This window comes from Prunus dulcis, chromosome 1 (genome assembly GCF_902201215.1).
Source record: "Prunus dulcis chromosome 1, ALMONDv2, whole genome shotgun sequence".
Taxonomy (NCBI): Eukaryota; Viridiplantae; Streptophyta; class Magnoliopsida; order Rosales; family Rosaceae; genus Prunus; species Prunus dulcis.
This window is the reverse complement of record NC_047650.1, coordinates 25,672,571-25,691,597: the sequence shown is the minus strand read 5'-3', so window position 1 is coordinate 25,691,597 and position 19,027 is coordinate 25,672,571. Positions and strand designations below refer to the sequence as shown.

The 19,027-nt window shown below is 37.3% G+C and overlaps 3 protein-coding genes and 1 pseudogene across 3 annotated transcripts; 1 reads left to right on the top strand and 3 right to left on the bottom strand.

Annotated features, from left to right (window-relative positions):
* Positions 1-1,830: 1,830 nt before the first annotated feature.
* Positions 1,831-6,341, top strand: LOC117614399 (dentin sialophosphoprotein). The gene is made up of 5 exons (XM_034343199.1): positions 1,831-2,182; positions 3,149-4,777; positions 5,254-5,367; positions 5,576-5,725; positions 5,870-6,341. Exons 2-5 carry the CDS (start codon positions 3,155-3,157, stop codon positions 6,014-6,016), a joined length of 2,034 nt encoding a protein of 677 aa, XP_034199090.1. The 5' UTR covers positions 1,831-2,182; positions 3,149-3,154; the 3' UTR covers positions 6,017-6,341.
* Positions 6,342-7,168: 827 nt separating this feature from the next.
* Positions 7,169-9,180, bottom strand: LOC117615324 (cytochrome P450 CYP749A22-like). The gene is made up of 5 exons (XM_034344390.1): positions 8,889-9,180; positions 8,580-8,803; positions 8,220-8,452; positions 7,701-8,079; positions 7,169-7,597 (listed from the first exon to the last, which is right to left on the bottom strand). Exons 1-5 carry the CDS (start codon positions 9,178-9,180, stop codon positions 7,169-7,171), a joined length of 1,557 nt encoding a protein of 518 aa, XP_034200281.1.
* Positions 9,181-12,103: 2,923 nt separating this feature from the next.
* Positions 12,104-13,860, bottom strand: LOC117617276 (cytochrome P450 CYP749A22-like). Its single transcript, XM_034346597.1, has 4 exons — positions 13,475-13,860; positions 13,200-13,387; positions 12,857-13,138; positions 12,104-12,755 (listed from the first exon to the last, which is right to left on the bottom strand). Exons 1-4 carry the CDS (start codon positions 13,758-13,760, stop codon positions 12,327-12,329), a joined length of 1,185 nt encoding a protein of 394 aa, XP_034202488.1. The 5' UTR covers positions 13,761-13,860; the 3' UTR covers positions 12,104-12,326.
* A 597-nt stretch (positions 13,861-14,457) lies between these two features.
* Positions 14,458-18,317, bottom strand: LOC117614703 (annotated as a pseudogene).
* Positions 18,318-19,027: the final 710 nt, after the last annotated feature.

Genomic DNA, 19,027 nt, shown 5'->3' with positions numbered 1-19,027 from the left:
AAGATGTGCACTTATTCCTCCTCACATGACAGAAAGTGGGCGTTGGGCAATGCAAGCTTTCTTTGAACCAAAGCAAGGAAGCCGCAACCTCCCCCTCACATGAAGGGCTCAGTCTCTCAGCTGACCATTTTGATATTTTATTACACTATCCATTTAACTATGCAGCAACTCTTGTGCAAATTCTGCACATTTGCACATGATGTCCCATTCTCTAGCAATAGTTGGCAAACCACTATGAGGGCCCATTGGCAATTAGCTGGACCAGTCCCCATCGGCCAAGTGGCACCGTGCCTAGTGTTTATCCGGCTATCAAAGTCCACCGATCTCATGAATGACATTTGTTGAATCATTTAAAAAAAAGAAGTCCACAGTGACATACTAATCTTATTGTAGCGTTTATGATTCATAGCTAAATTAAATAATGCTTAAGATCTCTCTCAAAGTTATATAACTAAGATGGGGAGATTCAAATGACTTAAAATAGAGGCAGGGCAACACACACACACAAATGGAGGACAGTGCTGGTGCTGAGTTTCCAGGCTTCCAAACTTGTGCTCACAAAAGTGACACCAATATTTTTAGAAGGCATTTGAGTCATCGGCTGCAAAGACGAGCTCCTTGTCCTCTTCAGCTAAACCCTAATAACAATGTCTCTTCGAGTTGCAGCGGTATGCAGAACTTGGTGGGGAGCAGCTCAAATTCTTCTTCATCTTCATTGAATTCCTTCTATCAGAGCAAAGATCCCATTCCCCTACTCTCCCCTCTAGTGTTGCTGCCTTAAATTAATTGCCACAAAATCTTACTGAATTTTTCACGAGGTTTATATTCTATGGCAAGTTTATGCTATCTAAAATGATCTATGGCACATGTATGTTATTGGGATTTATCTCCTGTATGTCATATAAACTTATGTACATGCCTCCCATGGCTCTGTAAATTGAGTACATTTTCTTTGTATGGTTGCCAATGAATTACAGATCATAAAAGAAGTCCTGCAGCTAGTTCAGTTGAGATGTGACTTGCGAGCCCATCAATCATCTTGCAAATTGATCCAGGCCTAAATGATTATACCAAAACTTTTAGCTTATCTTCCTTTTCGTTTCACTTTCAATATATTGGGCCTTATCAACATTTTTTTTGCTACAAATAATCCTCACTATTGTCTGATCTCCTGTGAACAAAGCAGACGCTTAGTAATTAGCTACCATTGTCTGATCTCCAATGAACGCCTCAAAGTGATGGGGCGATGTAATCATATCTGGCTACGTTTAATTATATTTGTGATGAACGTTTTTTCAGCAATACGAAAACTTCTTTATCTTCGATTAAGGTTGAATATGATGAGTCGGATGTACTTATTAAAATTATATTTATTTCACAATTTAATATATCCTTCTAGTCATTTTATACAGTCCTAATCTCTTGGACTACAGGAGTCCAAGAGATTTATGGTCACTCACCGTTGGATGTAAATTCAACGGTTCACTCACTCTTGCACTCCTTTTAAATTTTTTTTTGAACCATTGGATTAACATCCAACGGTGGGTGATCACAATCTTTTGAACTCATGTGGTCCAAGAGATCGGGACTGTCATTTTATTTTAAGATAAATTAATAAATTAATAAATAATTTAATAATAAGATATACCAGTTAATTTTAAAGTTTGTTTAAGAACACTTAAAAAAAAAAAAAAAAAAAAGCCCCCAAGGCTTATGGGCCTGGCAGGCTGGTCTCACCAGCAATAAATACAAAGTCTTATTCAAAAAATGGAAAAAATTCCAAGTCTTCACCGCGCAGTAATGAAAAGAACCCGCGGAAGGTTTGTAGGAAAATCACAGACCAATCAACACCCTCGTTGACTATAATGCGTGAATGTGGTTCGTATGTGAGGCTTGCTACCCTCAGGGCTGACGCAACTTACCACAGTCGCAATATCTTTTCATATTCAACGTTTTATTTATTTATTTATTTAATTTTTCTGTTCATGTTTTCCTTAATTGATTTCGCTCGTCCGTTTGGTGCCAAAACATTTTGGTTTCAATTTCAAAACCCTCCCAAGGGAAATATCGACTTCGCTATCCTCCTTATTCTCTGAAGCTTTCTCTTTTTCTTTGGGTATTTCACTGTGGTGGCTTCGTCTACGAAGAGCTAGGGTTTTCCCCCTGTTTTTTTCCTGGAAAGGTGAGGTTCAGTCGTCCATTTTTACATTTGATTTTCTGCATATTTGTCCAATTTTCAGCCTTCGATTATGATTTTTGAATTTCTGTGTCTTCGTTATGTTTACGCGTCAATATATGGATTCCTGATAAATGATTTTATTCAATAGGCTCCCTGAGATTTTGATTGAATTTAGGGTTTGGTTGTTATGCAATTCCCTTCGGTAAGCGATTATGCTTTGTTTCATTTAAAATAGTTGAAATTTGATTTCTTTCTTTAGGGTTTCAAGTAAGAGTTGCGTAAACTTTATTGGGTCGTTGTTTCAATTGCGTATACGGGATTTCATTGGTGTTATTCACCTATAATATTTTTGCTTCGACTGAAAACAAGCCCTAACAGAGTTTTAGGTGAAGAGTTTTTGTATTTGCAAGCCACTGGTGTGGCATTTGTACGAGTTAAAGATGAATGTGTGCTTTGATGACCTATTTCCATCATAATTACAGACACAAACACAAAGACACATTAAAAGTTTGTTTGATGAGAATTGGTTGTAGTAAACCGGTCCTACAAGGCTCATCCATTTGGATCTTTAGATTTCTTAGGAGTAATGCTTACCTGATGAAACTTACTTGAGACGAAAAGCGGTATCTGCCCATGAAAGTTTTATCTAAGTTCCTGACAATTATTCCTTGTCTTTAGCTAATTTCTTTCAACTAAGTAGCATGCAGGGTATGCGAATATTGATTCCGTTTGAATTCTATATTTATGAACATGTTTAAATGAGTCTATTGAATTGTATACTTATAAGCATGCTTAGATGAGTCATATGAAATTATCACCTTTGTGCAAAAGGATTCCATTTCCATTTATTATTATGCTTTTACAGTACATAATTTTTGGATTTTGATTGCCAATATTTATTTTATCAGTTACGAAGGCTGAAATGTATGTGATGGGAACTCAAATTTCTCTCATTTTTTTTGGATGCAGAAGTAGATGAGACGGAGAGGACCATCAAGAGAATTTTCTGAACTCAGAAGTTGTTCTGGGAAAAAAACTGTGGAAAGTTGCAAGGTTAAAGGGGATGTTGATAAAGTTGTGTTCATCGATCTTGAGGATGAAGATGTCATCGATGTTGATTATCCTGAGTCTTTACAGCCACAGTCACGAGGTTCCAGTACATTGAGAAAAGATGGAAAATCTAAATTCCGTAGTTTCATCTATATAGATGATGACAATGATGATGATAATTACGTTACTCCTGTAATCTCTGTTGAAGAGGTTGGAGACCTGGATAGTGATGCCACCTCAAGCAAAAGTTCTTTTCCTGCTTCTAACTATAGGCAGAATTCTGTAACTTCGGATGGCGATGAATGTCAGGTTGTCCAGGAAAAGGATTCTGCATTAAAGCGGTCAAGTTGCAAGCAAACCCGCTCTGGTAAAGCTCCTGGCAGAAATCGTTATGGTTTAGGTTTTGAGTCTGAGAGTGATTCATCTGATAGTGATTATTCTGATTGCGAGCTAATAGAAGGGTCTTATGGGAAGCTTCATGAACATTGGGAAAAGGCTTCTCAAAAGAGAAAACATGTTGTTCATAATGGTCAGTCTGGTTCAGCTGATCAAGCTAGTGGATCTGGATCTCATAGTGATACCCATGCTAATGTTGAAGTAGAGAATAGGACAGCACAGAGAGATGTCCCTGTTTGTTCAAGTTCAAAAAATGGAAATTATGAAAAGGAAAACCTTCCAGACTTTATGGGAACCCGTGATGGCCACGGGGAGGGTAGTTCATTTGGTCCCCAAATGGATGGTTCTGTGGAATCAAATCAGAATGTCCCAAAAGAAGATCCTCTTATTTATGAGTGGCAGAGTTCCCAAAATGATAACGAAGAAGAACAAAGTCCTGAAGAGCCTCCCTTGTGGTCTAAGGAAGACCCAGGTGGTAAACAATCTGAACATACAGGGACTTCTTTTATGGATAATGTGCAAAAGTTCAGGGATGAAACTAGTTTTTCTGATTCCTTGCCGGGTTCTGACAATGATAAAGGGAAACCTAGTGTTTTGAATGATGAAATTTTTTCCTGCAGAAACAAACATTCTGGTGAAATACCTGGTGACCATGACAGAGTTGAATTAAGGGGCAAGAAGAATAATACATTTCATGATGCTTCTTCCAGTTGCAATACTTCTTTGCCAAAGGAGTGCAGAAATGGAGCTACTTTTGAGGAAAAGGACAAAACAGTTTCTGGACAACCATCTGATGAAACACAGATGGATTGTGGTTTCACCCCTTCTGAAGACAAAATTGGTGTTGTCCATGAAAAATCTTGTTCCCAGGAGAATGTGATGGTAGACTTTGAGGAAGTATCTTTGTGCAACACATCGTGTAATGGAGCAAGTAGTGATCGGGGGGGATTTGATTCAGAAAGAGGGAAAGAATCATGTGATTTAAGGGATATGTTACATGCTGAAGATGGTTATGCGAGTCCTGTCCAAAGAGATGCAGCCACTGTAGAAGGAGATATAATCACTGATCGAGAGAAGCTCAAGGAGACTGCTGAATACAAGCGAGCAATAGAAGAAGAAATGGCATCCAGGCAGCAAGTCGTACAAATTCAGGTTCTGCACATGCATACATAGCTTTTTTGTTTTACTTTTATATTTAAGTTCATGTTTGTTTATTTTGGTCCATCGGGCCTTTAGACTACACAAAAATAAGAGCCAATTTCCCTTTTTCACCCTCTACCTTCTTGTGAGTTGAACCTTCCCACTTGGCTTTTGTGACTGGTAGTATAAGTTAATTTTTCATTAATTAGTATTATAGTCAGTCTTCCCTGGTACATATTATGATTTGCTTGCTATAGGGGTTCTGATAAATTCCAACCAATATTTTAGTGTTTTTCATATGCAATGTATTTATACATGCTCGACATAATCCAACCAATATTTTAAATATAATCAATACATTTTTTGTTACTTGTAGTTTTTGTGCATTTCAATAGCTTTCTGTTGGTACAAATTGAGCTTGAAAGGAGCTCAGTAGTCTCTAGTGAATGACCACTTGACCTGACATTGAGTATATTTCTGTTTTTCAGGCAGAAGAGGCACAAAGATTACGCAAGAGGAGAAAGGCTGAAAACATGCGGTTATTAGACATGCAGAGAAGGCAAAAGCAACGTGTGGAAGAAGTAAGAGAGACGCAAAAGAAGGTTTGTATTCATATATTCAATATTCATTCATCATATCTTATTTTTTCCCTGAATGCTGCTTTTCCTTCTGTCTTGACTTTTTTTTTTCTCCCCGATACAACAGTTAGCTATTTATTTACTTTTCAAGTTTAAAGGACTCTCTATCTTGTTTTAAGATCAAGTACAATTGATTGGATATTTCTGATGTGTTCAATAATGCCATATTCAGGATGAAGAAAATTTAAATTTGAAAGACCAACTTCGTGCTGAAATAAGGAAGGAGCTTAAAAGATTGGAATTGACATGTATAGATATGGCTTCTTTGCTTCGTGGCTTAGGAATACAAGTGGGGGCTGGCTTCTGTCCTCTGCCACATGAGGTAAGTTAAAATAAGTTTTTGATCTAAGATGCTTTAGGTTCTTGGTAGTTTTTGGTTGAATGGGTTATGAAAATTTGAACTATGTGGGTTTCAATGCATTCATATATTTTACCTAAATTATTTTAATGGAAATGGCGATTTCAGGTGCATGCAGCTTATAAACGGGCATTGCTGAAATTTCACCCAGACCGGGCATCAAGAACTGACGTCCGCCAACAGGTTGAAGCTGAGGAAAAATTTAAGCTTATATCTCGCATGAAGGAAAAACTTTTATTAACTTCATGTTGTTGAACACATAGTTTGAATTTTGTTTCACAATTGATCGATTTTCTGATTGCAATAGATTAGGTATTTTTTTTCCCCATTTTCTGGCGGCAGATGCATTTGCCTCATAGCTTCAGATTCGTCATTGGATCCATTGGCATTTTTTCAACCTGATTTTAGCAGGTGACAAATCTATATTGTAAATCAGTTGTAGTCTCTCGTAGTTAGCAAAGGAAATTATTGTTTCAATGTACAAATGCTAACTTGCTTATTTTGTTTGGTCTTGTAATGCCATTTGCCCCACAGATTTTTCTGGGTGACTAATTTAAGGCTCTCCGCTTTCTCAGGCCAATCCTTGTGGTAATGCTTTCCTTGTTTTCCTATAGGAGGCTAAAAATAGGGGGTTCTCTGTAGCAAACCCCCAATCTCCTAAAGGCATCCCCTCCCATTTTTTGTCATCGAACTTTGCATTTTAATCCTTATTAAAGCGAATATAAAGAAAATAAAAGATGCAGACATGAGCTAGGCTAGTTGGTCAGGGAGTGACTTTGTCCTTTTGCACTTAAATTTGAATCTCATGTAGATTATATATAATTGTCAATCTGTAGATTATATTAATTTAGAGTAGTTTAGGTTGTGTTTAGGTTTGAATCTCTTTCCTTGTATCTTCTCTCCTCTCACTGTCTTGTGTTATCTCATTCGACTTCATCGCTGCCTTGAATTCTCCCCTTCACCTCCATCGCAGCCGCGCACAGATCTGAGGCCGTGGAAGCGACTTCGTTCAGCGTGACAATGAAACAGACCCTGAACCAAACCGTTTGTTTGGTTTGCCGACAACACCAATTTTCTGGTGCTTTGGTTTGGCGTCGGTGCTGTGTTTTCCTCCACCGAGGCTCTCGGTTCAGCGTGCGATTTTGGCTCAACACCAAACCAAATCACACTGAGCCCACCCCTAGTTTAGACTATTGCTTATATAAAGAAACTTCGTGCAGTGAAAGTCTGAAGGTCGATAAACTTCAGAATAATAAAGTGAGATTTACCCCCAAAAAAAAGAAGATATCATTCCATTTATTATTTCGTCTTTGCTTAAAAATAAAAAAGCTACCATAACCAGTGGGAGGGGAGGGGAGAAATTAAATGCAACATTTATTGAAATTAATGAATTTTGGTCTTCACGTTTCACAGTGAGTGCAGTATGACTTGAACTCCACGGTGTGGCCGAACTGTCATATACTGAATTGGTGAGTGGACATAACCAGGGGAAAGGGTGAAGCTGTAGCGCTGTAGAATCATTGCCAGAGCAATCTTTACTTCTGCGTTTGCGAAGTTCATGCCCACACATGTTCGAGGTCCCAATCCAAAGGGTAAGAAGGCGACCGTGTTATTTTTAGTCGCTTTAGCAACCCCTTCTGAGAATCTCTCTGGTTTGAAAAGGTTCACGTCTTCTCCCCAGAATTTAGGATCATGATGAAATGCAAGATTCGGGACGTGCAATTCAGCGTTAGCCGGAATAACGAGCCCTCCCAGCTTAACATTCTTTTCAACTTGCCTACTTAGGGAAACAACCGGAGGATATAACCTGAGAGACTCGTTGATGATCATACTCATCTGCATTAAACAATGAACAAAATCAGGATTTCAAAACTTAATTGAGAACAATGCTTCTGCCTGTAATTAGATAAGCTAGCAATCAACTGGTTAACTTTCTTACCGTTTTCAGTTTGGAAATGCCATCAAGAGTTGGAGTTTGTTGACCAAATAATTGTAGGACTTCCTTTCTTGCTTCCTCTTGCCAATCCGGATGGAGTGCCATTAGAAAGACAGTCCAAGCAAGCAGAGCATTAGTGGTTTCTTGTCCAGCAAAGTAAAACGTTTTGCACTCATCAACAATGTCATCGAACGAAATCCTCTGGTTTTCATTGGTATCATGATGAGCCTTCAGAAGTACTCCAAGAAAATCACTCCCAAACTCGTCTGCTTCTCCATTCATGGCCTTGTTTTCTCTTTTCTTAACAATCTCGGCTATGGTGTCACGTATTCCCTTCTCAAGCTTGTCCGCTCTGATCTCAGCACTGGTTTTGTAAAACATACTGCAAATTTGAATGATAGACTAAACATGAGAAGTTTAAATTTGTTGTGAATACTTCTCTGCTGCTCGCAAGTGTAAATTTCGATAGCTAAAAGAAACATGGTGGATTCTTTTGGTATCATTTTAGTTTAAAGAAGCTACCTGATGCCAGGAAACCTGGGCCTGAGAGCATTTTGGAATATAACGGAGGTCAACTCCATCAACATATCAAAAATTCTCTTCCCTTCTAAGTAGCTGCTGCCAAATGCGGACCTTGAAATCACTTCTGAAGTCAACAGCCTAAATTCTTCAAACACCTCGATCTCCTTGCCTTCATGATTTTTCCACCTTTGAAGCATTGTCTCAGTGCTAGTTATCATATCAGGAACCATACCCTAGTAACACAACAACATCATGCGGTCAATAACCAAATTTACACGGTAGAAAATTTTACTTTTACCCTTCAAACTATATATATATATATATATAAATTTTTTTTTTTATATAGTAAAAATAGCTTACTTTTAAGCTCTCTCCATGGAAGGCATGGTTGGCCAGCTTTCTTAACTTGACCCATTTTTCACCTTCTGCCATGGAAATACTTTCTCCAAATAGCTTCTTCACATAGCCTTGGGACTTCTGTTTTCGAAAGAGCCTATCTTTGTTGTTTAGTATCTCTTTGCTCAACTCAGGTTCCGCAATGAGCAACTGAGGTTGAGTACCTTGCCATTGAAGAAAATTCTTCCCTGTTGCGACAAAACGACTAAAATTTATCTTTGAACTAATTAAAGATTTATAAAAACCAAAGTTAATTAATGAAGAAGTACGTACCATATATTTTGGTCCATTGGTGAGTATGAGGTTGAACTGTAGGGAATATGTCATGTGACATGTTTCTTGGCCTGCTCATAGCTTCCTTTTTCATGCTCATGATTTCTTTGGTGCTTCCATGGACAAGTCTGTAAGCAGGGCCATGTATTCCTTGCAGACCCATGAATTTCTGTATGCGATTTGGAACCCACCATACTTTACGAAAGATCCTGATGAGAGCTAAGAGAATTACAAGGAACACACACACACAGCTTGAAACAGTGAACATCGAGTCTCCTAATAACCAACTCATTTCTTTTTCTTGATTGATATGTTTTCCTCTTTGTGGATGTATCTATTTATACTCAATTTCAACTGTCGAGTGTTTCTTTGTTCTTTTCGATAATTTCTAATAATTAGAATCGGTCAGGTCAGAGCTACTATATTAGAATAATGAGGGTCCAAATTGTAGACTTCATGAAATTACTTCGACCCTATTATCAGTATCAGCGTCTTAAAAACGAGATATATTTGTGGATCGACATATGTTTTCATCCCTTTGAAGAGCATTATGAATTATTGGAAACAAACAAGATGCCATTTTTGACCTCATATATATATATATACATATATATATATATATATATATATATATATAAAAGCTTATATGAGAGACACCATTGTAAAGTATACCATACATTGTATTTCATTAATTCAAATAATTTATTTTGTAGATATTCATTCGAAGATCATCTCTGCAAAAAATCACTTGAATTTGATATCATTTGGCCACTCAATTAAATTATTGAAATTTTAGTACTTTATTGAAGCACCGTGTTAATTGATTTTGTAGAACACAGTTAGATGTCTAAACGGTTTTCGATTTGTCTAATTTTTTTTTCAAAGAAGATCTATGAATAAAGACTTAAAAAATAAATAGTTTGAATCGTTGGAAACAAAATTCATAAAATACCCTAAAGAGCATCCCTCAAATAAAATTATTTGAAGAAATCTCTTAATATAAGGAATTGATGTATATGTGTGTGTTACGATATGCAACAAACAAAAAGTAGTTGCCATAGTTGACATACATTATAGATTATAAACTTGACATGATATTATATTGATGCTCGTCAGTTGGCGTTGGCCAAATGCAAGGTTGATTGATTATAATATTTGCCCATGTCATACATGGATTTGGAATTTCTTATAGGTTAATCCCATTAGAATAGATATATATTGCTAGCAGGCTGGCCACATTCCCTATATATATATATATCTTTCCCATCATTTCTATCGATATATATATGGTAGAGTGTTTTAAGCTGCATCGTATATTATATCCAAAATAGCGTACATGTAATATAATAAAATTGTGCAGCCAGCCAGAAACAAACTGAGTCTTTTTCTGACTGGTTCTTCTACGAAACTACTCATGATTTTTCTGAGCTCTGATGTGTCAACGGTTAGCAGCTGGACCTGCTCATTTAAATAAGGCCAAAAAAGAAAACTCAAGGTGCAGAAGAGTGATGACAATAAAGAGAATGAAAGGAAAGGTTTTAAATTTGAATTGACATATTCGAACGTTCGTCACGATCTTTTCGTTTTTTCTTCCTTGTACAACAATTTGCTATTTCTTTATTATCTTTCGAGTTTTGAGAACTCTCTGTCCCGTAATTTCAAGATCAAGCAGAATAAATTTGATATTTCTGATGTATAGTGTTCTCACATCAGAAACATTAACAAAGTAAAAAACAACTTTATTATTAATAACACCGATGTCTTTTGTAATAAAACTTCACAATTATCGGGTTTTATAGATGATTAAGTTGAAGATAAAATCGGTGTTGCTAATAATGGCTGACCTATCTCTCTTAAATTTAAGATATAGCTATAAATTGTAATCATATTTAGGATGAAGAAAATTTGAAATTTAACTTTACATCCTTTCCGAAGCATGTGCATGTTGTCACTAAAGTAAAGTCTCTCTCTCTCTCTCTCTCTCTCTCTCTCTCTCTCTCTCTCTCTCTCTCTCTCATGTTAAGCTGCATGTAGACACAAGTATTTAGGGCTCGTCAAGCCCGGCCCAAATTTAATGGGCTTGGGTAGGGCCGGGCAGAGCTTCAAAGAAGAGATAAAAAATAACGGGCCGGGTCGGGTTGGGGTTTTTAAGAAAATTCAAAGTCCAAGCTTGACTCATGGGCTAGGCTTGAAAAAGCCCATCGGGCCAGGTCGGACTAAGCTCAACAATGTGCCACTCAAAAAGAGGCACTCTGTTGCATCATAATTAGACCGTAAGATGTTTTAAGAAAAAATTTAAAAAATAATAAGTATGAAAAAATAAATTTTAAAAAAAAAGATGGTATGAATAAATATGCAAATACTTAGTGATGGGTTCAAGAAAAGCATGATTATATTTGGTGGTATGATTATGTTTGGTGGTATGAATATGTTTGGTGATATGATATGTTGTTCGTCTTATTCTTGATTTATATAATTGTTGTATTAATAATTGACACACATTAATATGCTAATCATCCAATTATAAACTAGGAATGAGTAAAGAAAAGTAAATTAAATGAAACAAAATAAGAAACCCAAAATAAACACAAACAACAATTTCTATCATCCCTTTATCACCACTGTATTACCATGGTAGCACCAGTTTATCACGTTTTATGAACTTCCTTTGTTTTTTAGTTTCGACATCTGTCCAGTTTTTGACATATAACTTTTCAACTGTTTATGCAAATTTTGTGTTATTTATATGGTTGGATTCAGCACAGAAAATTGAAGAACACAACGCTGACCAAATGTAAAAATGAATTAAAAAAAATGAGCAGAATTCAGTGGAAACAAACACAACGTTTCAAACAAGTAACACACACACACACACGCACACAAATGAAAGAGGGGGATTTGTGATTCAAGTGATATAATCCTAATCATAAACCCTTATTTATACATAATTATATATGTATACGGGCCTGGATTTTGTGGGCTGGCTGGACTGGGCTTTCTTGGGCTTAATTGGGCAAAGCCGGGCTTTAGACACCCAAGTCCAAGTCCAAGCCCAACCCAGCCCAAAGCGGGCCGGGCCATCCCAAAGCCCATTGCGAATTGGGCCGGGCTATTTCTTGATTGGCAGAGTGGGCCCCTATCGGCCCATGAACCTGCGGGCCAAATGATGAGGCCTACAAGTATTGTTGGTACAATTGACTTGATGGTTCTTTTGTTACCTGAATATCGATGCTTGTTTGAATGATGGTTCTACAAGAAGCGTAATTACAAGCAGCAAAGCAGCGAAAAACAAAGAAAAAGATAAAGGGGGAGCTAGTGCCACCTCATAACAGGGCCTCAGAGGTTGCCCTGTATATTATTTAAGCTATCTTGCCCGGTATACTATATACTATAAACAAGATCAAGATTATGGGCAATTCTGGTGGTACTTTTGACAGTTCAAAGAGAGTGCAGCGCAACCTGAACTCCATGTTGTGAACGAACTGTGAGATACTCATACGGGGAGTGAACATAAGCAGGGGAAAGAGTGAAGGTGTAGCGTTGGAGAATCATTGACAGAACAATCTTTGCTTCTGTGATCGCAAAGTTGAAGCCCACACGTGTCCGGGGTCCCATTCCAAAGGGTAAGAATGCAGCTATGTTATTGTTAGTAGCTTTAGCAACCCCTTCCTCGAATCGCTCTGGTTTGAAAAGTTGCACATCTTCTCCCCAAAATTCAGGCTCATGATGGATTGCTAGAATTGGGATTATCAATTCAACATTAGCAGGAACAATGAGCTTCCCCAGTCTAACTTCCCTTCTAACCTTCCTCTCCACGGAAACAACAGGAGGATATAACCTTAAAGACTCATTGATGATCATACTCATCTGCATGGTGATGAACATAAATGATTGGATATTTAAAAAGAAAACAGGATTGCAGACATAATTAATCGAAAGCAAATAGGTCGAGTTCTTGAGTTTCTTACAGTTTTTAACTTGGAAAGGCCGTCAGGATTTGGATTTTGCCTACCAAATAATTGCAGGACCTCCTTTCTTGCTTCCGCCTGCCAATCTGTATTTAGTGCCAGGAGAAACACAGTCCATGCAAGCATACTATTAGTGGTTTCTTGTCCGGCAAAGTAAAATGTCTTGCACTCATCAACCAAATCATCAACCGAAATTCTCTGGCTGTCATTGGTATAAAGTAAATAATAAATTCCTAAATCTATTTGCAGTAGGAAATCAGGTAAAATGTCATTTTGATCTTCCTATTTGCAGTAGGAAACCATTGGTTGATTCTCTGGCTGTCATTGGTTGATATAGCTTGACCCCTAAATCATGACATTTTCCTAAATCTATTTGCAGTAGGAAACCATCTCCTAAAAGTTTCTTGACATAGCTTTGGGGCTTCCTTTTTGCAAAAGCTCCATCTTTGTTATCCAGTATCTCTTTGCACAACTCAGGTTCCATAATGACCAACTGAGCTTGAGAGCCATACCACTGAAGAAAATTCATCCCTGCAATTGCATTTAAATTAAAAATGACCGAAGATTCTTAGCCACAAAAACTTTTTAAAAACCACTGTTAATGAAAGGGTTTGTTACCATATATCTTGGTCCACGAATGAACATGAGGTCGAACTGCAGATAGTATGTCATGAGATAAACTCATGGGCCTGCCAATAATTTCCCTTTTCATGTTCAAGATTTCTTTGGTGTTTCCATGGATAGGTCTGTAGGAAGGGCCTTTGATTCCCTGCAAAGCCATCAGCTTCTGTATGCGAGTTGGAGCCCACCATAGTTTGTAAAAGATGTTGAGGAAAGCTAAGAGAAGAAGAAACACACAGAGAAAGCTTGAAAGAATGATCACTAGGCCTCCCAAACTACTCATATTTTTTCGTATAGTTTTTCCTCTCTAGCTCTATCTAAATCTAATATCTCATTTCAACAGTCTGCTATCAAGTTTCTTGCTCTTGCTGTGAGGTCACATATTGTACAGCATGAATTCAAAACAATGAATGAATCAGGGTGGATGCATGTGGTGAAGAAGTTGCCACCTTTGGGCCCCATTCAGACTTCTTGGTGTACGTTTTCATACCTAGCTAATTGGGTCTTTGTTTTTGGCAACATAGTATCCTCCCCTCATGTAATGTTTTATTATGTCCTCCTAGACTTTTGGTATCATATATTATATCGTATTTGTCTACGTACCTTCCTCTTAACATCAATTGGTCTTATCTAACTTACTCATCGTAGTACGTAGTCCGCCTGTTAGTTTTCAATTTGGTTTGAGTATTATAAGTAGAACATATGTTTCGGGGGGTTGTTTATTGAAGGCATTGAAGAGGGAGTACAAACAACTAACAACTGTTATTACTTTAGATAAAACAAATGGAAAATGGTGATTGATAAGTATAGGAATGGTAGTTGTAGCTTGCGGAATGATAGTTGGAAGAACAATCCAACATGTAGTAAAAACAAAATGATGAAGGAAACAAAGAAAAGCAAATCAAAAGGGGGTAGAAAACTGTGCAAAAACAAGACAAATTTCACAACAATTTGGGCACAGTAAGGGCCAGACGGGCTTGAAAGCATAAGAACAATCATGAGTCTTTATTGAAACTTCAAACCTGGCTATAACCAATTACATCCCTGATGGGCTTGAAAGCTTATTTATTCTTTCACATGTTAAGGCTTTTGTCTTTGCTAAGACGAACCATTCTCTTACATGTGTATTACTACTTTGACAATCTGTAAATCAGTTGCACTCTTTTATACTAGGGTACCACATCCACTGGCTTCAATGTTTCCGTACACCAAGTGCCTGATCTATTCTCAGTTCTCGTCTTTGCAGGTTACAGTTTGTGTAGCATCACTTGAACTCCATGTTGTGGACGAATTGTTAGATAATCAACGGGTGAATGGACATAACCAGGGGAAAGGGTGAACTGGTAGCGTTGTAGAATCATTGACAGAGCAATCTTTGCTTCAATGGTTGCAAAGTTGAAACCAACGCAAGTTCGAGGTCCCATTCCAAAGGGTAAGAATGCGGCTATGTTATTATTTGTAGCTTTAGCAACACCTTCCGAGAATCGATGTGGTTTAAAAAGGTGCACGTCTTCCCCCCAGAACTCAGGCTCATGGTGAAGTGCTAGACATGAGATGAGCAATTCAACATTAGCAGGAACAATGAGCCTTCCCAGTTTAACTTCCCTTGTAACTTTCCTATCAATGGAAAGAACAGAAGGGTATAACCTCAGAGACTCATTGATGATCATGCTCATCTGCATGAAAATGGACAATTGATTTGAAAAGAACAGAAAATTCCAAACTCTATTCAAAACATTTCTGCCACTTAGAAAAGAAATAGGTAGAGTTCATGAATTTCTTACTGTCTTCAGCTTGGAAATGTCATCGTGTGTTGGATTTTGTTTGCCAAATAATTGTAGGACCTCCTTTCTTGCTTCCTCTTGCCAATCTGTATGAAGTGCCAGAAGAAAGATAATCCAAGCAAGCAAACCATTACTGGTTTCTTGTCCAGCAAAGTAAAACGCCTTGCATTCATCAACCAAATCATTGGTATCAAGGTGAGCCTTCAAAAGTAATCCAAGATAATCATTCCCAAATTTGTTTTCTTCTCCAGTCGTTGTAGCCTTTTCTCTTTTCTTAACAATCGCTATGATGAAGTCGTGCATTGCTTTGTCAAGCTTCTCTGATTCTATGTCATCACTGGATTTAAAAATCTTACTGCAATATGGAATGAGATTATGCATAAGAAGTGACAGCAGACGAATTATTTCCAAAGAATTGAGAATAGTTTTATCTGTTGTACAGCAGATTGGAAGATGGGGAAAAAGAAAAAAAGAAGATTAGTTCTCTGCACAACTAGCCTAATGCCTCAGAAGTAGCTGAGTTCAACTATACAAAATTAAATTGAACATGTGATCAATTTCATATGTGGTAGCTATACTGAGATCAATTTGATTGTTAGTGGAAGGAAACACATGCAGGAATAAATAGGATTTTTTTAGGAACATATTGAGAGGGAATTGGTTAGGCAATGTGTAGTTGCTAACATGGATTGTTTCTTTACTTCTTTAGCAAGGTACGGAATGTATAGCTGGATATTACATGATTTGAAAATATCTAGTACAACTGGAGTGGGAGATTCAGAGTCGAAAAGAGGATTCCTTACTTCTTTCTCTCATTCAAAACCGGGCATGAGACTTGCATCTCGCACTACTCCTAAGTAATCAAGTACTGGACTCTAGCCAATGGAAATAGTCATCTGATTGGTCTACAGATAAGTTGTATTCCATCAGTAATGAGGGTTCATAATTTCATACTTTGATCAATCAAAGAGCGATTCAACAACTAATTAAGAAAGATCTATTATTCAGAACCTTCTTTCAAGTTGGAATGAACATAGATAAAGATGATGTGGTTCATATGATTTTTTTTTTGGTCAATTGATGGTTCATATGATTATTCCCCAATTTGAGATTAATTCAGTTAAAAGCAAGATACCTGATGCCGGGAAATCTGACTTTGAAAGAATTTTTTGACTAATAAGAAGGATAACTTCATCAAATTGTCAAAAAAACTCTTCCCTTCTAAGTAGCTGCTGCTAAATGCTGTCCTAGAAATCACTTCTTAAGTGAACAACCTAAATTGTTCATAAACCTCAATCTCTTTTCCTTCATGATTTTTCCACCCATCTAGCATTGTCTCAGCACTAGCTATCATTGCCGGGATCATACTCTAATAAAACAATACCATCTTGCTGTTAGAAAATTTACCTTCAATTTATGATATTTTCTTAGTTTCCCGTTCATATTATAGAACTCTTCGAAATAGTTAACAGTAACTGTATGAACTTACTTTTAAGCTCTCTCCATGAAAGGCATGGTTGGCCAGCTTTCTCACTTTTGACCATTTGTCAGCTTGGTTTGTTGTCCCCATACTATCTCCTACTAGCTTCTTGACATAGCCTTCGGGCTCTCTTTTCGGATAAGCTCCATCTTTGTTACTTAGTATCTCTTTGCACAACTCGGGTTCCATTAAGACCAACTGAGCTTGAGAACCAGGCCACTGAAGATAATTCTTCCCTGTAATTGCATAAAAAATGACCAAATTTGTTTTGCAACTAAGATTTAGAAGCCATAGTTAATGAAGAGCTTGTAAATACCATATATCTTGGTCCATGAGCGAATATGAGGTTGAACTGCAGATAACACGTCATCTGATAAATTTCGGGGACTGCCCATAGTTTCCATTTTCATGTTGAAGATTTCTTTGGTGTTTCCATGGATAAGTCTGTAAGAAGGCCCTTTGATTCCCTGCAAAGCCATCAGATTCTGTATATGCCTCGGAGTCCACCATACTTTGTGAGGCCTTGATGAGAGCTAAGAGAACAAACAGACACAGAAAGCTAGATACAATGACCACTGGGCCTCCCAAACTACTCATTTGTTTTTGTATTGCTTCTTTATCTGGCTGTAGCGCCCAAACTACATACTGAGGATATCTTATCTCCTGGCTTTGCCGCTGATGAGATGCCATATTCAAATTCTTCCAATGAGATGTCCTTCACATCATAGTCCGCCCAGAGATGACAACAGAACTTGATTTTGTTTCCTTGCTTTGTTTAGATTTACTCTTTGTCTTTCCTATTTGTTATTTGACTCTTAGTTTTGGCTTTACACTTTTCAATTTGGTTCGGCTATTAGAAGGACATCTGTTTCTGTTGGTTCTTTAATGAAGAGAAGAGAGTATATAAAACTCACAAATGTTATAGTTATCTGTTTCCTTCCTTCATTATAGAAATGGTAGCTATGGTTTGCCGAATGAGATCTGGAAGAAAAAGGTTATTTGAAGAAGAAAAAAAAAAAAGTGTTGTAGGAAGAATTTAGTTAAAAGGAAAAATGAATTTGGATATGTGCCATTATTCACCTGTGCAAAATATTTGCTTTGGCACACCCAAAAGCTAGCAGCTGATGGGGGTGGAGAGCGCTGTCCATACTGAGCTCTGCATTCTGCAAGATTTAATGTCTGTGATGAGCTCAATTTAAAGCAAGCTCTCACTCATGTCATGCCAACTATTAATGGTATGAGAAATTGAGTCTCATTACCATTAGATTTTGTTCTGTTGAACAACAGAGCTGAAGCACATCGCTTGGACAGCTTTGCAATGAGCATAGGCCCAATAACATCTCCCCCCGTGGAAATGATAAACAAAGAAAGAAAAGAAGATCAAAAGGGGGCAGAACATTGGGCTAAGCAAGACAAATTCATAACAATTCACATAGTAATTAAAATGAATCCAACATGTAGTCAAAATAAAATGACTTCCTAAATGACAATTATAAATCAAGCTTAATCCATGATTTGAAACAAAATAGGTTCTCATGCAAGTTGAAGATTAAAGTTCAAAGCTCAAGTGATTAAGAACAGTTACCTCTGCACCTGAAGTCCGGTGTTCGAATACATAGAGTGTTTGAATACTCGAATAACCCCTCTCTCAGTATTGTTTGTGTAAAAAAGAAGAAGACAAAAAGATCATTCAATAAACCAGGATTAAGTTGAGCACAAAGTTGGAAACAAGTTCTCAGACACATAACTTGATAACATGATACCTGCCTTGCTGAGCTTCACCAGGAAGTCATGTTCACGTCTGATTTTTGATGTCTTCTATGCTGCTCTCCATCTATCTTCTTCATCTTATAAAAGGGTCTTGCCTGAGCCAGTTTTGCCAATGCCAATGCCAATGCAGTTTCTCTACCGCTCATCATTTATAGGCAGTGCCTGAGACTGAATTGGCATTGGCTTTTCATAGTTAAAGCTTTTTTGTGAGGATGTGTCCCAAGATTTTAGCAATGAGTCCAGGTTGGTGCCATGTCTTAATTGGCTTGGGCACATTCTCACCATGTAATTTCAATTCTAATTCTTTCCTTTCCTATTTTCCAATTGTTTCCTATCTTCAATTTCAGTTCTAGAAATCTCCTACTACTCAATTTAGAAATTTTTATGGAATGGTTTATAATCTATTTCATTTTTGTCTTTTTCCCCTTTCTTCTTCCTCGTCTTTCCTATGTCAGCTTTCGATCACGCCCCTAACCCTAACCTTAATTTAGAAATTAGGCTAGATTTCTGTTTCTC